This window comes from Syngnathus acus, chromosome 2 (genome assembly GCF_901709675.1).
Source record: "Syngnathus acus chromosome 2, fSynAcu1.2, whole genome shotgun sequence".
Lineage (NCBI taxonomy): Eukaryota > Metazoa > Chordata > Actinopteri > Syngnathiformes > Syngnathidae > Syngnathus > Syngnathus acus.
Genome location: NC_051088.1, coordinates 3,942,370 through 3,960,778, shown reverse-complemented (window position 1 = coordinate 3,960,778; position 18,409 = coordinate 3,942,370). Strand labels below are relative to the sequence as shown.

General features: G+C 40.1%; 1 protein-coding gene across 6 annotated transcripts in view; it reads right to left on the bottom strand.

Moving 5' to 3' along the window:
* Positions 1-16,234, bottom strand: part of LOC119135263 (voltage-dependent calcium channel subunit alpha-2/delta-3-like) — a 91,032-nt gene extending 74,798 nt beyond the window's left edge. For 5 of the 6 annotated variants that reach the window (XR_005100539.1, XM_037272778.1, XM_037272772.1 and 2 more), the window contains exons 1-2: positions 15,792-15,910; positions 15,560-15,641 (exon numbers count right to left, since the gene is read on the bottom strand). Coding sequence is in view for 5 of the 6 variants with exons in the window: in XM_037272778.1 (XP_037128673.1) it covers positions 15,560-15,641; positions 15,792-15,910 (201 nt within the window). In the remaining variant the exon portion in view is untranslated. Of the gene's footprint in view, positions 1-15,559; positions 15,642-15,791 lie in introns of all 6 variants that reach the window. The other variant, XM_037272764.1, reaches the window with a different exon arrangement.
* Positions 16,235-18,409: the final 2,175 nt, after the last annotated feature.

Sequence of the window (18,409 nt, the reverse complement as noted above, 5' to 3'; positions counted from 1 at the left end):
TCCCCAGATCCCCTTCCATGTATTCTTTAGTGCCAGAGCTGCACACTATCTATTATTAAAACAAAGTGATGGCGTGGGAAGAGGAGGCATTTTGAAAAGTAGTCAAATAATTGGACAATGCTGAACATTTCAAATCAAGGTAGCAGCCAGAGCAAAGTTTTACCTTTTCTCTTTCAAGAATTAAAGCGATATTTATTTGATTAATTTGATCATTATTATTTTAAAAACACATTGTGCCACTTGCTGTCAGTTGCCGATCCACCTTTACTTGCAAGACGTTTTCTAAAAACTTGAGTATGATGGATCTGAGAAGCAGCAAGTCACTGACAGTCCTTCACACCAAGCTGCACATATTCAGTACTTCAAGTCCCTCCATTTACAAAGCTGGCCATTGTTTACTGTGCTGCTGGAACAATGACAGTGAGCTATTCGTCATCATCACAGAAACTTAATGTGATAGATCAAAGGTGCTTATGTATGTGTGTGTGTGATAGTAAAAATGTGCCTGGTGACCTGTGCTGCTGCAAGTTGACATGCACTTTATCTGCCGGCCATCTGAGGCACACCTGAGTTGCCGATGCCTGACAACAGAGTAAATTCGTCTTTTGTGTCTGTGTAAGACGAGACTGCATGCCAAGTTTTGCTTGCATGCCTGGTTTGCAAAAAAAAAAAAAGATTAACTGTGGATGTGAATGGGGGAAAAAACACCATACAAAAACAAATTAGCCACTAAAACAAACACTTCACGCTTTGACAGAGAAACTGGCAGTAAATCAAAGAGGCACACAGCAGAACAAGGCATCAAAAGTGATTGATATTTCCAAGTACACAAATACAGCGTCAGCGCATGCGATCGAAATACTTTAATCCGGTGGCCAAAGGCCGTGCGGCGTTTGATTCGCGGTGGCTTTTCTCACAAACAAAGCACTAATTACATTATGAGTAGGCTGTTGCGTTAACAAAGCTGCCTTGCTCAAACGTTAAAAGCGGCATGGCACAGGCCATACAGTAATCCCTCGCTACTTCACGCTTCACCTATCGCGGCCTCACTCTATCGTGGATTACTACACCACCGATGGTGGGGCTTTGTCTGCCCATATGACACTAATGGGCATTGGGGACTTGTTGATCTGTGTCCTTGCAGTGGTTTGGCTTAGCAGTTCTAACAACATTTTATCTCAGCCTCCCGCACTTTATTCACTCCGTCTGCATCAACATATCAGCAGCACCTCAGATTTGCACTTCATTACACACATACTATCACGTTTCCGCTCCTCGATTGCCAACCGGAGTAAAACTGTTTGTCTGCTTGTCACTCCTGATCGGATCGTCCTGTTTGCCCGTCATAAAATTCTAAAAAGTCTTGCACGGATGCCCTCGCGCTGGGCAGTGGGGGCGCGACAGCTGGTCAGCATGGCATGAGCAGAGCGGAGTCATTGCACGTTTACATTTTAAAATGACGAGCCGGTCAGCGAGCTCGTGTCGTGCAGGCATCTCGTATCACAGCGGGTCAGGCACACGAGAATCAGGTGCTAGGCGTGCGTGTCAAAACAGACAAAACTGTGAGGACTGACGATTAGCAGTTCCGTATTGGCGACTCACGCCTATCGCGTGATGCCATAGGCCAGCAGGGCGAGAGCGGAAAGGACAAAGGAAAAATGCACCACCGTGCCGAAACAGTCAGGACAACGGCAGTGAGCGTAACCGCGCATGTAGAAAAAAAGCACTGTCGTCCAGGATTTGGGACAGCGGCCGGCAATGAGCATTACGTGCAGGGCGTGCCGCTGAGCAATGTGTGGATGCCCTCGCGCTGGGCTGCCGGGGTGTGTCAGCCGGTCACCACTACAAGAGCAAAGCGGAGCCATGACACATTTACACTTTAAAATGTTTAAAAAATACAATAAACTGTTTAAAAATAAAATTATAAAAAAGTCTTCTGCGGATGCGCTAGCGCTGGGCCGCGGGGGTGTGTCAGTCGGCCAGCACGCAAGAGCAGAGAGGATGCGTGACACTTTAAAATGTTTTAAAAAGTGTTTTTAATACAATAACGTATCTAAAAGTACAATAGTGTATAAAAATAAAATCATAAAAGTCTTGCGCGGATGCGCTCGCGCTGGGCCGCGGGGGCGCGTCAGCCAGCCAGCACGCAAGAGCAGAGAGGAGCCAGACACGTTTACACTTCAAAAAAGGTTCATAAAAGTCTTGTGTGTATATTGTAACAGGGATGGGGACTCGAGTCACTGTGACTTGGACTCGAGTCGACTCGAGTCGCTGTTTTGATGACTTGTGACTTGACATAAAAAAACATGAAAATAAAAAAACTTGAGACTCGACTTCGACTTGGAAGTTAAAGACTCGGGACTTTACTTGACTTGAGACACGATGACTTGAATGACTTCCGTGTTATTTAGTTTATGTTTTCAGTTTGAATATAAAATTAATAATACTTTTAAAAAAGTAATATCGATAACACGGTAGGAGCGCGGGCTGAGAATGGCGTTGTCATGATTGGATCGCTACCCTGTCAATCAATCAGTCGTGCCTTCTCTACATACCTAACATTTTTATTGGAGAATCACGGCCTTTTATATCAGACATGCACAAACATGTCAGCGGGAGCGGTACCTTCGGCTATCGTAATTACCTTATGACGGCAAAAGACGGACAGCACAGTGCAAGATATGCAACAGAAACATTTCAGACAGCCAGACGACTTGTCCGTTTGAAGTTTATAGAGCTCTGGTGTCTCCAGATGTTACAGATGAAACATAAAATGTTTCCAATGCTCTTTAATGTGTTTCTTCTTTCAGATTTTTTTCAGATTATTTTTTCATATTTGCAACTCAAATGTGTCAGACACTGTCGGCAGACGTTCATTTGTTTAGATTGAGCTGTCAATCATTGTAGGAGGTAATTTCTTTTTTGTTTGATCCCATGGTGTATTTTACTGAATATCAGTAATTACAGTGCAAATCCAAATTATTGTCATATTTTTTAAACAGGTTAGACACATTAGACAATGATGGTTACTTAAAGTTACTTATATCTTGTCTTTTCACATTACTAAGATCAGATTCTGCAGGTAAAATTGCAATAATAAGGTGACTTGACTTGGACTTGACTTGACCTATTTAAGGACTTGACTTGACCTATTTAAGGACTTGACTTGACTTGACTTGCCCAAGAAAAAAATGACTTGGGACTTACTTGAGACTTGAAGGTTAAGACTTGAGACTCACTTGAGACTTGCACATGTGTGACTTGGTCCCATCTCTGTATTGTAACAATATATTTACTCATATTATTTTCCTCATTTATTTAAACAAATAAGAATGTTTCTGCAGGTCAGTTTGACTTTAAAAAATTTACAAAAGTGTTTAAAAATACAGAAATAATTTTAAAAAAACAATAAACTGTATAAAACTACAATAAAGGTTCATAAAAGTCTTGTGTGGATGTTGTATATATTTATTCTTATTTGTTTTCTTTATTTCTCTATTTATTTCAATAAAGAATGTTTATGAAAATCAGTTTGACTTTAAAATGTTTACTAAAGTTTTTAAGACTACAAAAAACATTCAAAAGTACAAAGTACAGTGTTTAAAAATACAATAAAATACAATAAAGGTTCATAAAAGTCTCTTATGGATATTGTAGCAATATATTTTCTCTCCATCGCAGATTTTCACCTGTCGCGGGTGGTCTTGGAACCAATTATCCGCGATAAACGAGGGATTACTGTACTCCTTCCGGCTGACTTTGTAATTAACTCGACATTGCACTTTGCTCTTTGTGTCTCATTTACACACAGACAAAAAGCGGTAAAAATTCTGCAAGATAATTTTTTGGTGGATGAGAACAAGTGAGTGAGTGTTTTAGGTAAGAGAAGGGCAATACACATCATTACACACACTTTCGCCTCAACTCATCATCAGTCAGGCTGAACGGCACCTGACAGCAAGTCAATTTCCCCAAAACTAAATCTAATCTGCGGCTGTCTCCCCTGTGCTGACACCGAGCAACGGTGGAACGCCTCAAACGTCACCCATCATCGGCAGCAGATTGGCATCATCACACATCCCACACTCACACTAAGTCATCTCACTCTATAGAAGGCAAAGAGAAAAAGGTATAAAAACAAAATACTTCATAGGTGTAAAATAGTCTGCTGTTCACTGTTTTCACACAAACTGAGAGCAATTGGCCGGCATTTTTCACACTTGAACATCTGAAGTGTTGATTCCTTAAAGGAAGATGTATAAACATGTATAAAAACAGCTCTCAGTGGACGACAGTACCTTTCGATGCTGTTAAATCACTCACTGAGTAAAATGAGCATCAGGTTTGTAATTTCGGCAGACAAAGCTCATTATTAATTCGGCCAGATATATATACATACTATATATCATACAAAGAGCATACCGTTTATACGTGTTAAACTATACACAAATGCTCTTCTTCAGTACTACCGTATTTTCCGGACTAAAAGTCGCTCCGGAATATACGTCGCATTAGCCATAAAATGCACAATAAAGTGAAAAAAAAACATATATCAGTCGCTCCGGAGTATAAGTCGCATTTTGGGGGAAATTTATTCGACAAAATCCAACATCAAGAACAGACATGAATGAGCAACAACAGGGTAAATGATAGGTATGCTAACGTGACATAAACACAAACGAAGAGCTGAGAACGGGCCTGACGTAACAGTCAGAGTTATTCAAATAACTATTACATAAATAACACGTTTATCAAACTATCTGTGTCACTCCAATTCATTAAATCCATCATCGTCCTTTATGGAAACGATGCGCCGCGCCACTGACGTCCAAATATTCTAAGTATTCCACAGACCCATATAACGATGTATAAAGTATATATCAAATAACTATCGTACAAACAACAACGCCGCGCGTGCGCCGCTGACGTCAGCCTCGTCGTTGTTCCACATATCTAGTATATAACAATATTGTTATGGAGGGAAACTTTTGCACTACTTCGGGTGACCGAATTGTTTTGATAACTGAACTTTATAGAGCCTAACTTTTTCGAACTTTACGCTATGCCGCCCTCCAAAAAAAATGAGGGTTACGATGAACTTAAATCATCCATTGACCTGATACGGCAAGACATTACCACACTTTTAGAGCAGCAAGCCACCCTGCTCCAGCTAACGTCTGAGCTAACGGAGCTTAAGAACTTATCGAAGGAGAAAGACGAGAAAATCCTGTCGCTTGAACGGAGAGTAGATGCACTGGAGCAGTACTCCCGACAAGAAGACCTCATAATCACGGGTCTAAAAACATCTCACCGCTCCTACGCCAGGGCGGCGGGTCCTTCGGATCCCTCGACAGATGACTCTCCATCGGACGAGCTGTCAACGCTCGAAGATCAGGTAGTACAGTTTTTCGAGAGTAAGCACATGGAACTCCAGAAAGGAAACATTGCCGCTTGTCACACACTCCCAAGAAACCGAAAACGACCACTGGATCCTCCGAAAATTATCATTCGGTTCGCAAATAGGAAACATAAAGTGGATCTTTTGAAGCAAGGGAGGAAGCTACAAGGAACGGGTGTTTACCTAAATGAGCACCTCACTAAGAAGAATGCTGAGATAGCCTGGAACGCACGCAAACTGAAGAAGGAAAACAAGATTCTCGCAACGTGGGTCAGGAACTGTAAAATATGGATTAAAACAAACGGAGCAACACCAGAAGATGTCAAAACTCTCGTTGTGAGTGAACTGGAGGAACTGAAGAAATGTGGCCTGGTGGTGGGGGAACCAAACATTTACAATGGCTGAACTAATGACCATTAACTGGTACCTATGGACCCTCCGGACGAAAATAATGGATTACAGCGAAGTACAACAAGGCAAACAGAGACTGGCAGGGAGGACATCCATCTCAGGTAGACAGTTCCCCTACACTTTTCATGCCATCCAGTGACATTCTCACAAATGCAGGAATTTCTGTCCCACCGAATCTTGACTCTTTACTATTTAATTCATTTGACCTAGAGAATGCTAATGCTGGTATCTATGAGTCCTTCCTTAACCCAGATACAAATTACACTCCCTTAAAATCTGTTGAAATGTCATGTGAATATTTTTCTGAAGATATGTTTAACAAACTGTGCAATACTCCTCCTGGCCACTGCCAAACAAATGTATTCTCCACTGTCCACTTCAATGTACGGAGTATCTCTAAAAATTATGATGGTCTAAAAACCTATTTATCAACCTTAACACATTCTTTTTCAGTAATAGCTCTTACTGAAACTTGGATGGTTGATAATACATCTAGCTATCCTCTCTCTCACTACACTCCTATACATTCCTGTAGACCAAACAAGCAAGGTGGAGGAGTCTCACTGTATGTGATTGATAACTTAAATTTCTCTCCCAGAAAGGATTTAAGTGTCAATTTTGACATGACTGTAGTAGAATCTGTGTTTATAGAACTCTCCTCTTGCTCACTTATAAACAACAAAAATGTGATAATTGGATGTATATATAGACCACCAGACTCTGATAAAATCACCTTCAATGAAGCCCTCGACTCTACTCTAGAAATTATAAACAAAGAAAACAAATTATGTGTCTTACTTGGTGACTATAATATTAATTTGCTTGAATCTAAGCAGTCACATACAGCAGACTTCCTTAATACATTATATTCCAGAAACTTTTTCCCTCTTATCAACAAACCCTCCAGGATCACAAGCTCAACGGCCACTCTCATAGACAATATCCTATTTAATTCTCTAGACTACAAGATAACATCTGGCCTTTTGATCTGTGATGTATCCGACCATCTACCTGTCTTCCATCTCATCCACAATGATAGTAGTCCTGAAATCAAAGATCATATTGGAGATCAAATGAAATTCCGCAAATTTACTGAGAAAAACATGGTATCTTTTATATCTATCATCAGCTCTGTGTCATGGGATGAGGTTATCCTGTTGCAAGATGTCAACAAAGCCTATCACTCCCTTCTAACAATACTCACAAATGCATTAGAGTTCTCCTTTCCTTTAACTTCTAGTCGTAAAAATAACTCTAAGGGGAAACCATGGATAACGGATGAACTAAAAAAATCTTCACGTAAAAAAAATAAACTATATAGAAAATCTATTGCAAATCCCATCCCTATAAATATAGAAACATACAAGAAATATAAAAACAGATTTACAGCTTTACTAAGGAAAACCAAACAAACTTACTATGCTGATAAATTTACACAAGCCTCCGGTGACATCAAAACAACGTGGAATCTTATCAACCATTTATTACATCGCAAGAAATCAAAAACATCGACCCCAAATGAGATGCTGGGGAAGAATAGAGCTCATTCAAACCCAATAGATATTTCTAATGGTTTCAATGATTTCTTTGTAAATGTTGGCGCTACCTTGGCATCTAGCTTCTCAACCTCTGATACAAGCCCCTGTTGCCTTATTAAAGGGCAGTTTCCTTCACTCTCCATTCTTGACCCTCCTAGTGTTGAGGAAGTTTACAACATCGTCATGAGCTTGAAAAACTCGGCCCCTGGCCATGATGAGATCAGAAGCATACTTATTAAGAAAATTATTCATTCAATAATAATTCCACTAACACACATTTTCTCCTTATCTTTAAAATTTGGCATTGTACCCCAAGAATTAAAAATTGCTAAAGTCATTCCTATCTTCAAAGCTGGTGAGACTAATGAATATGGTAATTATCGACCTATATCCGTACTTCCTTGCTTCTCCAAGATTCTAGAAAAACTGGTTTACTCAAGATTGGCAAAGCACCTAGAAACAAACAATATTCTCTATAAACATCAATACGGTTTCCGCAAAAGTTTTCTACTGAGCATGCACTGCTTCAGCTTGCCAACCACATCTCAACGGCTCTTGACAATAAGAAATTCGCTCTTGGTGTCTTTCTAGATTTAAGCAAAGCATTTGATACTGTCGACCATAAGATCCTCATCGCTAAGCTAGAGAGATATGGAGTGAACGATTCTGCCCTGAAATGGTTCACAAACTATCTCGCCAACAGAGAACAATATGTATATATAAATGGTTGTTCTTCCAACAGATCTAAAATACTATTTGGGGTCCCGCAGGGCTCAATATTGGGTCCTCTATTATTTTTGGTGTACATAAATGATTTTTCCATGTCTTGTTCAAATTTTCTTCCTTTGTTATTTGCGGATGATACCAATCTCATTGCCACCCACGAGGATTTTAATTTCCTCATTGCACGTGTGAATACTGAGTTGCACGCTGTTACAAAATGGTTCAAAATAAATAAGTTGTCACTCAATATAAACAAATGTAACTTCATGATCTTCTGCAATATAAATAAATCTTACCCCAAAGAACAGGCCAAAATTTACATAAATAATAACGAAATCCATCAAGTTACTAGCACTAAATTCCTAGGAGTTATAGTAGATAAACACTTAAACTGGTCTGAACACATTGATTTGGTTTGCAAAAGATCCATGAAAACGCTAGGTATCTTACGAAAAGTTTGTCCCTTGGTCCATCCGTCTGCTCATCTCACTCTGTATTATAGTTTCCTCTTTCCTTTACTCAATTACTGCAACATAGTCTGGGCAGCTACATATCCAACATACCTCAGCAAATTACTCATCATACAAAAGAAGTTCCTAAAAATGATCTCTTTTTCAAATAGATATGAACCATCGGCACCATTGTTTAGAAACTATTCATTACTGCCAATTGATAAAGTAAATATTCATCAAACCTGTCTACTCACCCATAAATATATATACAGGAAACACTGTCTTCCAGCCACTTTTCATAATTTCTTCGCATTTGTATCGGAATTACATTCTTATCCTACAAGACAGGGGGACAATCTCCACCCACCGTCCTGTCGAACATCACGCCATCAATACAATATCCATTTTAGAGGGCCCTCACTCTGGAATGAGCTACCAATCCATATTCGATCCATATCTTCACAGGTTGCTTTTAGAAAGCACCTGAAACACCACCTTCTCCACTCATGATCCTACCAGTCCAAAATTACTCCACCGCACTCAGCTGATCCATACTAAGAACATCAACTTAAACCACTATTTATACCCTGATTCTTCCTTGTTTTGTTATTTTCTGTTTGCAGTTCTTCTGCTTCCGCTCAGCTATTTTCTTACCTGGTGTTTTTTGATTGTTTCAACATCACTAAAGTGTCAAATTTTGTTTCTCTTGTTTCTCATTTTGTATAGTGTATTTGTTTATGTATGTATACGTTCACTTTCGTATATATGCATATATAAATATGACGATTTAATATTTAGCTAGTTATGCTTGTGTTTATTCATTGATGTTTATTCATTTATATATATATATATATATTATTATTATTTTTTTTCTTTCTTAAACACTTGAATAATATTTGATGTCACAGCACTTTGTTTGTTGTGCACTTTGATTATACAGGAGTGGAGCTCCTTACAAGCCCTAGGCTTCGTCTCCCTCCCTGCACTGTTATTTGTTATAATAATATGTGCTAAACAATAAACTAAACTAAACTAAACTAATTGTAGCGTTAACAAAGTACCAGGAAAGACGTGGGTTTGGTAAACGTCTCTTTATTTAACAAAACAAGAGTTCAACGAGCCAACAACTACTGAACTGTAACGATAAAAACATATACAAGTTGCTACACAAAATAAAATATATCAAATAACTATAACATAAATAGTTCACCGCCACACGGCCCCAAGCACCGGCGTCGACTTCCAGGCGTGTGGCGGCGTGGACTTCCATCCCCGGAGGTGGCACTTCCAGTCACAGAGGTGGAAGAGAGCTCCATAGAATAGGACCGGGCGTGCGTAAAAGCCATGTCCGACCCCCATCCACCATCCCCGGACAGCCACCCGGCCGAGCGCTGGCCTCCGACTTCCATCCACGGAGGTGAAAGAGAGCTCCGTAGAGTAGGACCAGGCGTGCGTAAAAGCCATAATAGTTTTTCAAGCCTTCTGTGTCACTCCAAATCATTAAATCCTTCAAACTCTTCGTCCTCCGTGTCACTTACAAACAAAGCCGCTAATGATGCCGGTAGTACGTGGAGCCCTTCGTCATCTTCGTCATCCCATGATCGAATCCTTTGTCCTTTATGTATACAACCGCCGCGCCGCTGACGTCACTTGCAGTTCAAACTACAGTAATCCCTTGCTACATCGCGGTTCGTTTATCGCGGTTTCACTTTTTTTTTTTTAATTTTGAAAATTTGTGAAAAAAATCACGTATAAGTCGCTCCTCAGTATAAATCGCCCCCCCACCCAAACTATGGAAAAAAACCGCGGCTTATAGTCCGAAAAATACGATATTCAGCCAAATGGATTCCTGCATAGCTGTCACACATCATTACACCTTCTCATCGTCCCCTTGCCTTTTGCTCTCTAATGCTCCCCCGTGTGTATGAGAAAAGCCTTGTCGATGAACAAACTCTCACACAATAATGCACAAAATTAGTATGAGGGCCATTAAAAGCAACAGGGACAATTATTGAGGACATTGAGAAAAAATAATGTTGCAACATTGAGGCTGTGTTCAAAAAGGAAGATTTTCTTGATGATGAAGTTCAGATTCTTTAATGAGTGTAACAAGAAGTTGGAAATCTCTGACATTAGTGCCAGCAGGATTACTGAATTACTGAAACTCATTAAGAAGGACGATGACATCAGGGAGTGAAGGCAGTAAGGTGAACACTTCCTCATATAATATAAATTTGTGTAACTAGTTGTATGTATAGGTGGACCACTGGTTAGCACGTCGGCCTCAGAGTTAGGAGGAGGGTACAGGTTCGATTCCACCTCCGGCCCTCCCTGTGTGGAGTTTGCATGTTCTCATGCCCGCGTGGGTTTTTTCCTGGCACTCCAGTTTCCTCCCACATCTCAATAAAAAACATGCTTGCTAGCCCAATTGAGCACTCCAAATTGCCCGTAGGTGCAGACACTTTGTAACCAGAACAAAAATTTTATGAAAATAACACAATCCTGAGAGTCTTAAGACATAAAAACAACAAACGTTACAACACGATGCTGCTCACGAGTAAAATCTTGTGCGGATGGTTGTTCGTCTCTGTGTGCCCTGCGATTGGCTGGCAACTGGTTCAGGGTGTCCCCCGCCCACTGCCCAATGACTGCTGGGATAGGCTCCAGCACGCCCGTGACCCCCGTGGGGACAAGCGAAATAGAAAATGGATGGATAGTTGTATGCATGTTAGTGTATACCAGGCATGTCCAAAGTCCGGCCCGTGGGCCAAGTCCGGCCCTCGGTCAGATTTCATACGGCTCGCAGCTTCGGTCTTATAATGTTTTATTTATGGTCCCCCTGCACTGTCAAACTGAATAATAAAAACAAATCACGAAACTTGAAACTGTAATTCCTCATTCTACCGAAAGGTGGCAGCACCACTTTAATAATATCAGTCTGCATCCATGCCCCGAACCCCTCTCCGCTCATTTCTGTCATGCCGACTGCAAACAAAACGAGGAAAGTTGACATTGAGGGCCGTTGCTTTCAAGAGAAATGGGAATTACAATACTTCTTCACTGAAAATCAAGGTAATTGTGTTTGTCTAATTTGTAAAGAGACGGTTGCCTTGTTTAAGGTTTTCAACCTAAAGAGACACTACCAGACTAAACATGCAGCTAACACATACGACAAGCTAACAGGGAATGACCGTGCTGATAAAGTGAAGCAGCTCCAAGCTGAACTGGCATCACAACAGCGATTCTTCACGCGGGGCTGTGAGTCAAAAGTAAATATTACTAAAGCAAGCTACAAAGTGGCCATGTTAATAGCTAAACATGGCAAACCTTTTACTGAAGGAACATTTATCAGACTGTTTTATGAAAATGGTTTTTCACTTGTTTATCACTTGTTTTAAGTTTTAATAATAACAGACAACTTTGCATTACTTCTAATTCTTGTTTAAAATGTTCATGAGGCAAAAATATGTTTAAACTCATGTAAATTTAAGGTATTTCATACTGTTTGTTCAATGTTATCCGACTCTTCAGATATGAATGAAAGGCAGAATTTGTGTTTTTAGAGTCGTTCACATGACTTATATTTCTTTATTTTGTCATTTGAAAAATAAATAGAATTGTGACAATGAAAATTGTTTGATAACGGTGTGTATTTGCATGAAATTTTTGTAGTTAAAAAATGTCCGAAAAACTATTGGCCCCCGGGCCCCATCACTTTATCAAATCTGGCCTTCCTTGCAAAACGTTTGGACACCTCTAGTGTATACTATGCATTATCCATAATTCTCATCAAATCTATATTAGCCAATCCACACGAGTGTTATTTTTAGACATTTTTGACCAATCAAAGGGCTTGCACTCTTTGACAGTGCATGTTAATAGTTGAAAAAACATGCCATATGGAGGCAATGAAAATATAATTTGTAAATATTGAAAATATTTTTGTTGTATATTGTTAGCAAAATAACATCGCTCAAATTGCATATATGTACCCAAACAACCATACAAGGTACTTATTACCATTTGTACAGATGCGATACAAATATGTAGCATTTTTATCCAAACCACAGCCAACCCTCGTCAATAGTGTATCAATACTTTTGTCCATATTTGTATGCATTCATTTGACAAAGTCCCTTGGTCATTACAGAGCTTTGGCTTTCTAGTGTGGTAATTTGAAGTGTACCTTTCATCACGAGGGGGGCTTAAAATTATTGCACTGTGGAAAAATGTCCCACTATTGTGATTGGTTGTAATGTCAGTGAGCTGAAAACCAGTTCACACACACATAGACTAGAGACAACTTTGTTCAATGATTCATGAAATTAAAGAATTCAGCAGACTAGCGGTGAAGGGGGTAAAATACACAGAGCTCATTGTGACAATCAGTGGGTGATGTTTAATGATTTGAAAATCTATAAGCTGCAGTTTGAATGTGACGCACTGTATGCAGTGAAAAAAAAAAGTTATTGATCGGGGTGTTATTGTACAGGAACTCACACACACATATTCCTTTATTAATATAACCTTGAAATGCGAGCTGTGAGATGGAGGCAGGAACTGGAGAAGGGGGGCAAATAAGGACAGAGTGAAAGGGGACACGATGGTTTCGAGATTGAGGATTCTTTCAGCTGCGTCAAAATATGGAAGAGAGATTGAGTTTTTACAGGAATCCTATGAATTTCCCATAAGTCGCAACTGGTTACCCCAAGTTATTGTGAGTATGTGTGTGTGAGTGGGGGGGGGGGGGGGGGGGGCAATCAGTCAGGTCAAGTCACCACCAAATTTCAAGCAAGAGGAGTTAAGTCATTACTTGGTTAGATCAAGTCATAATATCTTGCTCAGTTACACATTGTTGATTAAAATATTTTTACACTGCTCATACAATGAAAGAAGTACATGATCTCATCGTTTACATCTCTAAAAAATAAGCAACAATTTATACGTCTGAAATGAATACACATTTAGAAGAATGTGTTGTTGTTGTTTTTTACCTAAATTTGAAGGAGTTTTTGTGTGCCTTATCTTTCATTTTCAATCATATCTCTTTTGCAGATTCATCAAAAAAATCATCCTTGAATCCAAATGTATTTATCATTGATGAAACTCCCTTGTCTGTGGCCCAGGCGTAATGGTGGACATCATTGCTAGGGTTGCCAAATTGGTGTGTGTAATCATGGATCAGATGTGACACACACACAAAAAAAAAAATCCTCCACTTTTATCTCATCTATCTAAAGGACATTCTTGGAGAAGCCTCCAGGCTTTCCAATATGCATTTCGCCAAATTCCCGTCTCATCAAAATATTCTGGTCACTATTCTTTAACAGACAATTTTGTCCACATCTACATTGGTCTTCAAGGAATTCATTGTTGGTCTTCATCGTTCCATGTTTTACGCGGCGTCAAAGCCAGAAGACAAAAAGCGCAAATCAAACAAAGCTCTGCATTCAGCGGGAAAGGTGAGCACCACTCAATGCTTCCAGTTGGTGTTACACGATACATTTTTTCCAGCAATGACTGCAATCTCCTCTTTGCTCAGTTAACCCTGTGGCCTTCATTTGCATTTTAGAAGGAGGTCGTCACTCTGTGAGGAGGGTTATCTCCTCGTTGGGGGTGGCAAAAGATGAGAAGGGGGAAGAGTTTTTATCCTGTCAGAAAGATAACACCCTGACTCAGGCTTATCAGCGGATGATGAAATCCACGCCTGAGGCGTACAGTGGATATGCGTGATTGCGCATGTGAATATACGGTGTGCCGTCGTGTTCACGCACCGCAACCGGCGGCAGCAACGCGACACCGGTGGGTCTGACCGTGCGACCCTGAACAATCCCCCGATATGTATTCAACAGCTTTTATTCTTTGCTCATTGCCTGACCCTCTTTGGGGAGGATTTGCATTTCACCACTTTCGAAAATGCTACAAATGCAGAGGAAGACTGATGTGAAGAAATGTGTTTTGTTCTTGAGGTAATGGCTTTTAATTTGCAGGGTGCAAATGATGAAATATAGAAATGGGAAATAGCAGTAGAGCAAAGTCAAAAGTTAGCTGTCAAGCATTATGGATAAATAAAGAACCCTATATGTCGAAGTACAATTTCCGAGGATGGCTATAACTTGAGCCTCACTGCTTCGGTAAAAGGACTTACACAAGTACTAACCCCTGAAACGATGTACTCTACAAATTGTCAAGCTACACACACATGAAATATGCACTGAAAACATTTAGCCGCTTTCTCAAACCATTCACACATTTATTGTTTGGTTTAGTGGACGATAAGCTAGAAATTTATAAATTTAAATCTATTAAGTTGTTACATAATGTAATATACACATTGCTTGTATTGAATTTTAAATTATTTTTTAAGACTTCAAATAAGAAATGTTTTAAGACAAATGGATGTACAGAAAGTTGCATCCTGACTGAATGCATTTTCAGAATATGCTTTGAAATTGTGTTCTATAAGTAGTTATCCCAATATACCTTCATTAGATGACTAAAAAAATAAAAAGCACATGTTCCAGCCATGCATGTTCCACAACATTATATTGTAGTTGGAAGCCGTGTCTGTATATACTGAGAAGTACATTATTCTCATTAGCTAAATCGTGTAGCTACAAATGAGGCAAACAACATAAGTTAATGTACAGCACAGGTGTCAAACTCAAGGCCCGGGGGCCAGATACGGCCCGCCACATCATTTTATGTGGCCCGTGAAGACAAATTGTGCATCAAATTCGTGTGTCATTACTAGAATTGCAAATTGCCTTCACTTTTAATATCTTTTTTTTTTTTTTAATATTTGACCAGTTTTTACTCGTCTGATTTGAAAAGGAGTTATTTGTCGGTTTGTTTTATAGCTTTTACTGTTTATAATATGAGGTGCTCATACATTTATTTGGGTTGACAGTCATAATGGCCCTCCGAAAGAAGCTATGACTACAATGCGGCCCGCGGAAAAAATGAGTTTGACACCCCTGAATTGTACAGCAACAATGGGGGTAACATTTGAAAAAGTGCATCTGATGCCGACTAACCTTCTGCAGCAGCTGGGAGCCTGAGTACTTTGCAGAGATTGACTTCATCTCCCCACCAAATGCTGAAGCCCATAGCTTCACTCTGCAGGTTCAAATGTATGATTGTAAAGGCATAATTTTAGAATTGAAAAAAACTTACATATCTTAGCAAATGTGATTGTTAACAAGGGTTACAAATCGTCAACTTTCTCTGACAGAAGTACCGTTACAAAAATGGAAAGCATTTACTCACACTGACGGAGGGATGCTTTGATGAAATCCTCCAACCTCGATTATGCCGTAACTTAGAGTTGAAGAAAGTAATAAAAAACATGCGCTCCAAGCACGGACCTTGCTCCGATCAACCTGCATTTTGGTCGTTTCCGACGCACCGTGCTTGTTGGATTTACGCAGCCACTGTGGACCCCCCTCCAGAGAATTAACAATGAACAAAAAATAAATAAAAATCGGGAAAATTAACCAAGCTTCCTGGCTTGATGCATGGTGGACAATATGTGTGGCGACGCGCAAACGCAGCGGGACAAGTCGAAAGTGCGACGCCGGTTCTGTCACACGTCTAGGATGTGAAAGTCGAGCTTGCACATCACCGGAACGAAAAGTCCGCTGCCTTTGCGTTATTGACAGTTCTGAGCAACGGAGGAGAAGAATGAGGAGTGGCTTTCAGGTGGTGCCGAAAAAACGCACTCCCTCTCTTCCTCTCCCTCGCTCGCTCGCTCGCTCTCACGGCATTTTAGGATTGGCTACAGAGGATGCTGTTGTTGAATTACGCCATACTTCTGACCCAAGTCCCCCCCCCCCCCCACACACACACACACACACGTTCTCACGCATACGCACGCACAAGCACACACACAATCTTTATTACAGGGCTTTAATAGCTGTCCTTAAGCTTTCATGTCACATCAAGTCATGCACTATATGGCAGTTCACTGAAGCAGATTACTGACAAAGTGCTGATGAAAAAGACTGGAGTGGCTGCATATAAAAAGAGGTTTTGTATTGTCCAGCTTTCTGGTAGATGGGTGATGACATGACATTTTTGTTGCACCCAAGTCCCCCTTTCGGGCGACGTGGCACTAGCAACGTGTGAGCATATGGTGGGTGAAAGATGATGAGAAGCCTTCCGGCGACGTATCCCATGTGACAGCTCGAATTTCTCTTGGAGCTGCAATGATTCTGGTAATGTTCTGTGAAGGGATCAGCAGAAGTGAATATCTGCACACTGCAGGGCCCTGTAGAGCAAGGATCATCAATTGTCCAATCCGGCCAGCGATTGGATTCCATAATTATGATGATCAGAGGAAAATATCAATAATGTTATGCTCACGGACAAATATCGTAAAGTAAAATGAAATAAAATAAGTAAAAGGGAAAAAAAACATGTCCAAATGTCGACTTTGCCTTGTGTTGTGCTCTTCTTTTTTTCCCAGCTGTTCATTAGCATCAAGGTCAACTTAGATGAAACAAAAAAACCACAAGGGGGAGGTTGCCTTGACAGAATGCTGATCCAATGATTTACATCGATGAATTCTCATTCATTCATGTCAAACCATATTGCAGACTTTCAACAACTTTAAAACATAATTAGGTGTACTGATTTGATCATCAGAGTGGTCATTGTGTTCATGAAGTCTTTAAAGCAGCCAATAGTTTCCTCATTGTCACTTGTTTGTGTAATTGATCAGGAGAACATTTATTGGGCTTTGCTCCAGAAGTGGATCGTGCCCTTGAACCATCCATTTGATCTCTGATCTTGGCCAAACAACAAAGCTAGCCATGGCTGCAAGTAGTTTATTTGACAGTGAAGCTTAATTGAATCTTTTTGGGTGATTTTGGTTCTAAGCATCTTTTTTGTGTGTTTAGAGATCTCTACTTGGCTCACCCGTCCATTTCCAGTTTTTTGTCACAACCAAGTTTCATACAAGTTAAATCAAGACGATTTATTATGCCTTCAAAAAATACATGTTGTTCCGCTTGAGCTTTTTCCACTCGTGTCAAGCTGTAACGATGACACGAAGAGTTATCAATAGTACTAAACAGCAGCAACTAAATAGTTCATGCAGACATACATTAAACCCATTGACCATGTGCTGTTAATAAAACGGTATTTTATTATCGTACAAACAATATCAAGCATACATAGAAGGTTGAAATTAAATTAATTTTGCAGACAATTCATTTTGTCAGATTGGATGCATTGATTGCAGTATCCACTAGATGTCGCTATTTCCTTAAGATTGAAGCCCCTGCCATAGCTGCCCAAAGAATAAACAATAAACGTACTAGTGCTGGCCCACGTCTTCGTGGGACTTTAAAATGGATTTGGTTGGGGCAATACAAAGTTTAGTCAGCAAAACTAAATGCTCCATCAAATGGTGTGAAAGAAACCAATATGCGGGAGAGCTGTGTCGTTATCATGGGAAGCAATAACAAGCAGGCAACTTATTAATTCCCTTTGTATTTTCTTCTGTTCACAAGGACTCCTTATTCCGCACAAATCATTTCCAGTTCCATTTTCAATTCAACTCTTTCGTTTGCCTCTCACCTCATTATTTTTGCCTCACTTATTTTTCTCCCATCCACTTTCATCTGATTATGTCACATATGAAACATCTCAAGCATTTCATTAATAACTTTGTTCTACAATGCCTACAAAAATATTTATATTTCTGAGTGTGGAGCAGCATATGCAGAACACCATGTTCCAGCCATGGAATTCATATTCGCCGCTGGCCCACAGGCTTGTTGATTAGCACCTCATTTGCAATAATAACATGCCTAAGGGCTAAAATTAGGTCCTCCATGCTGGCTATGCTGATAGGGGAGCAGAAATTTGGAGTCCGCGGTTGT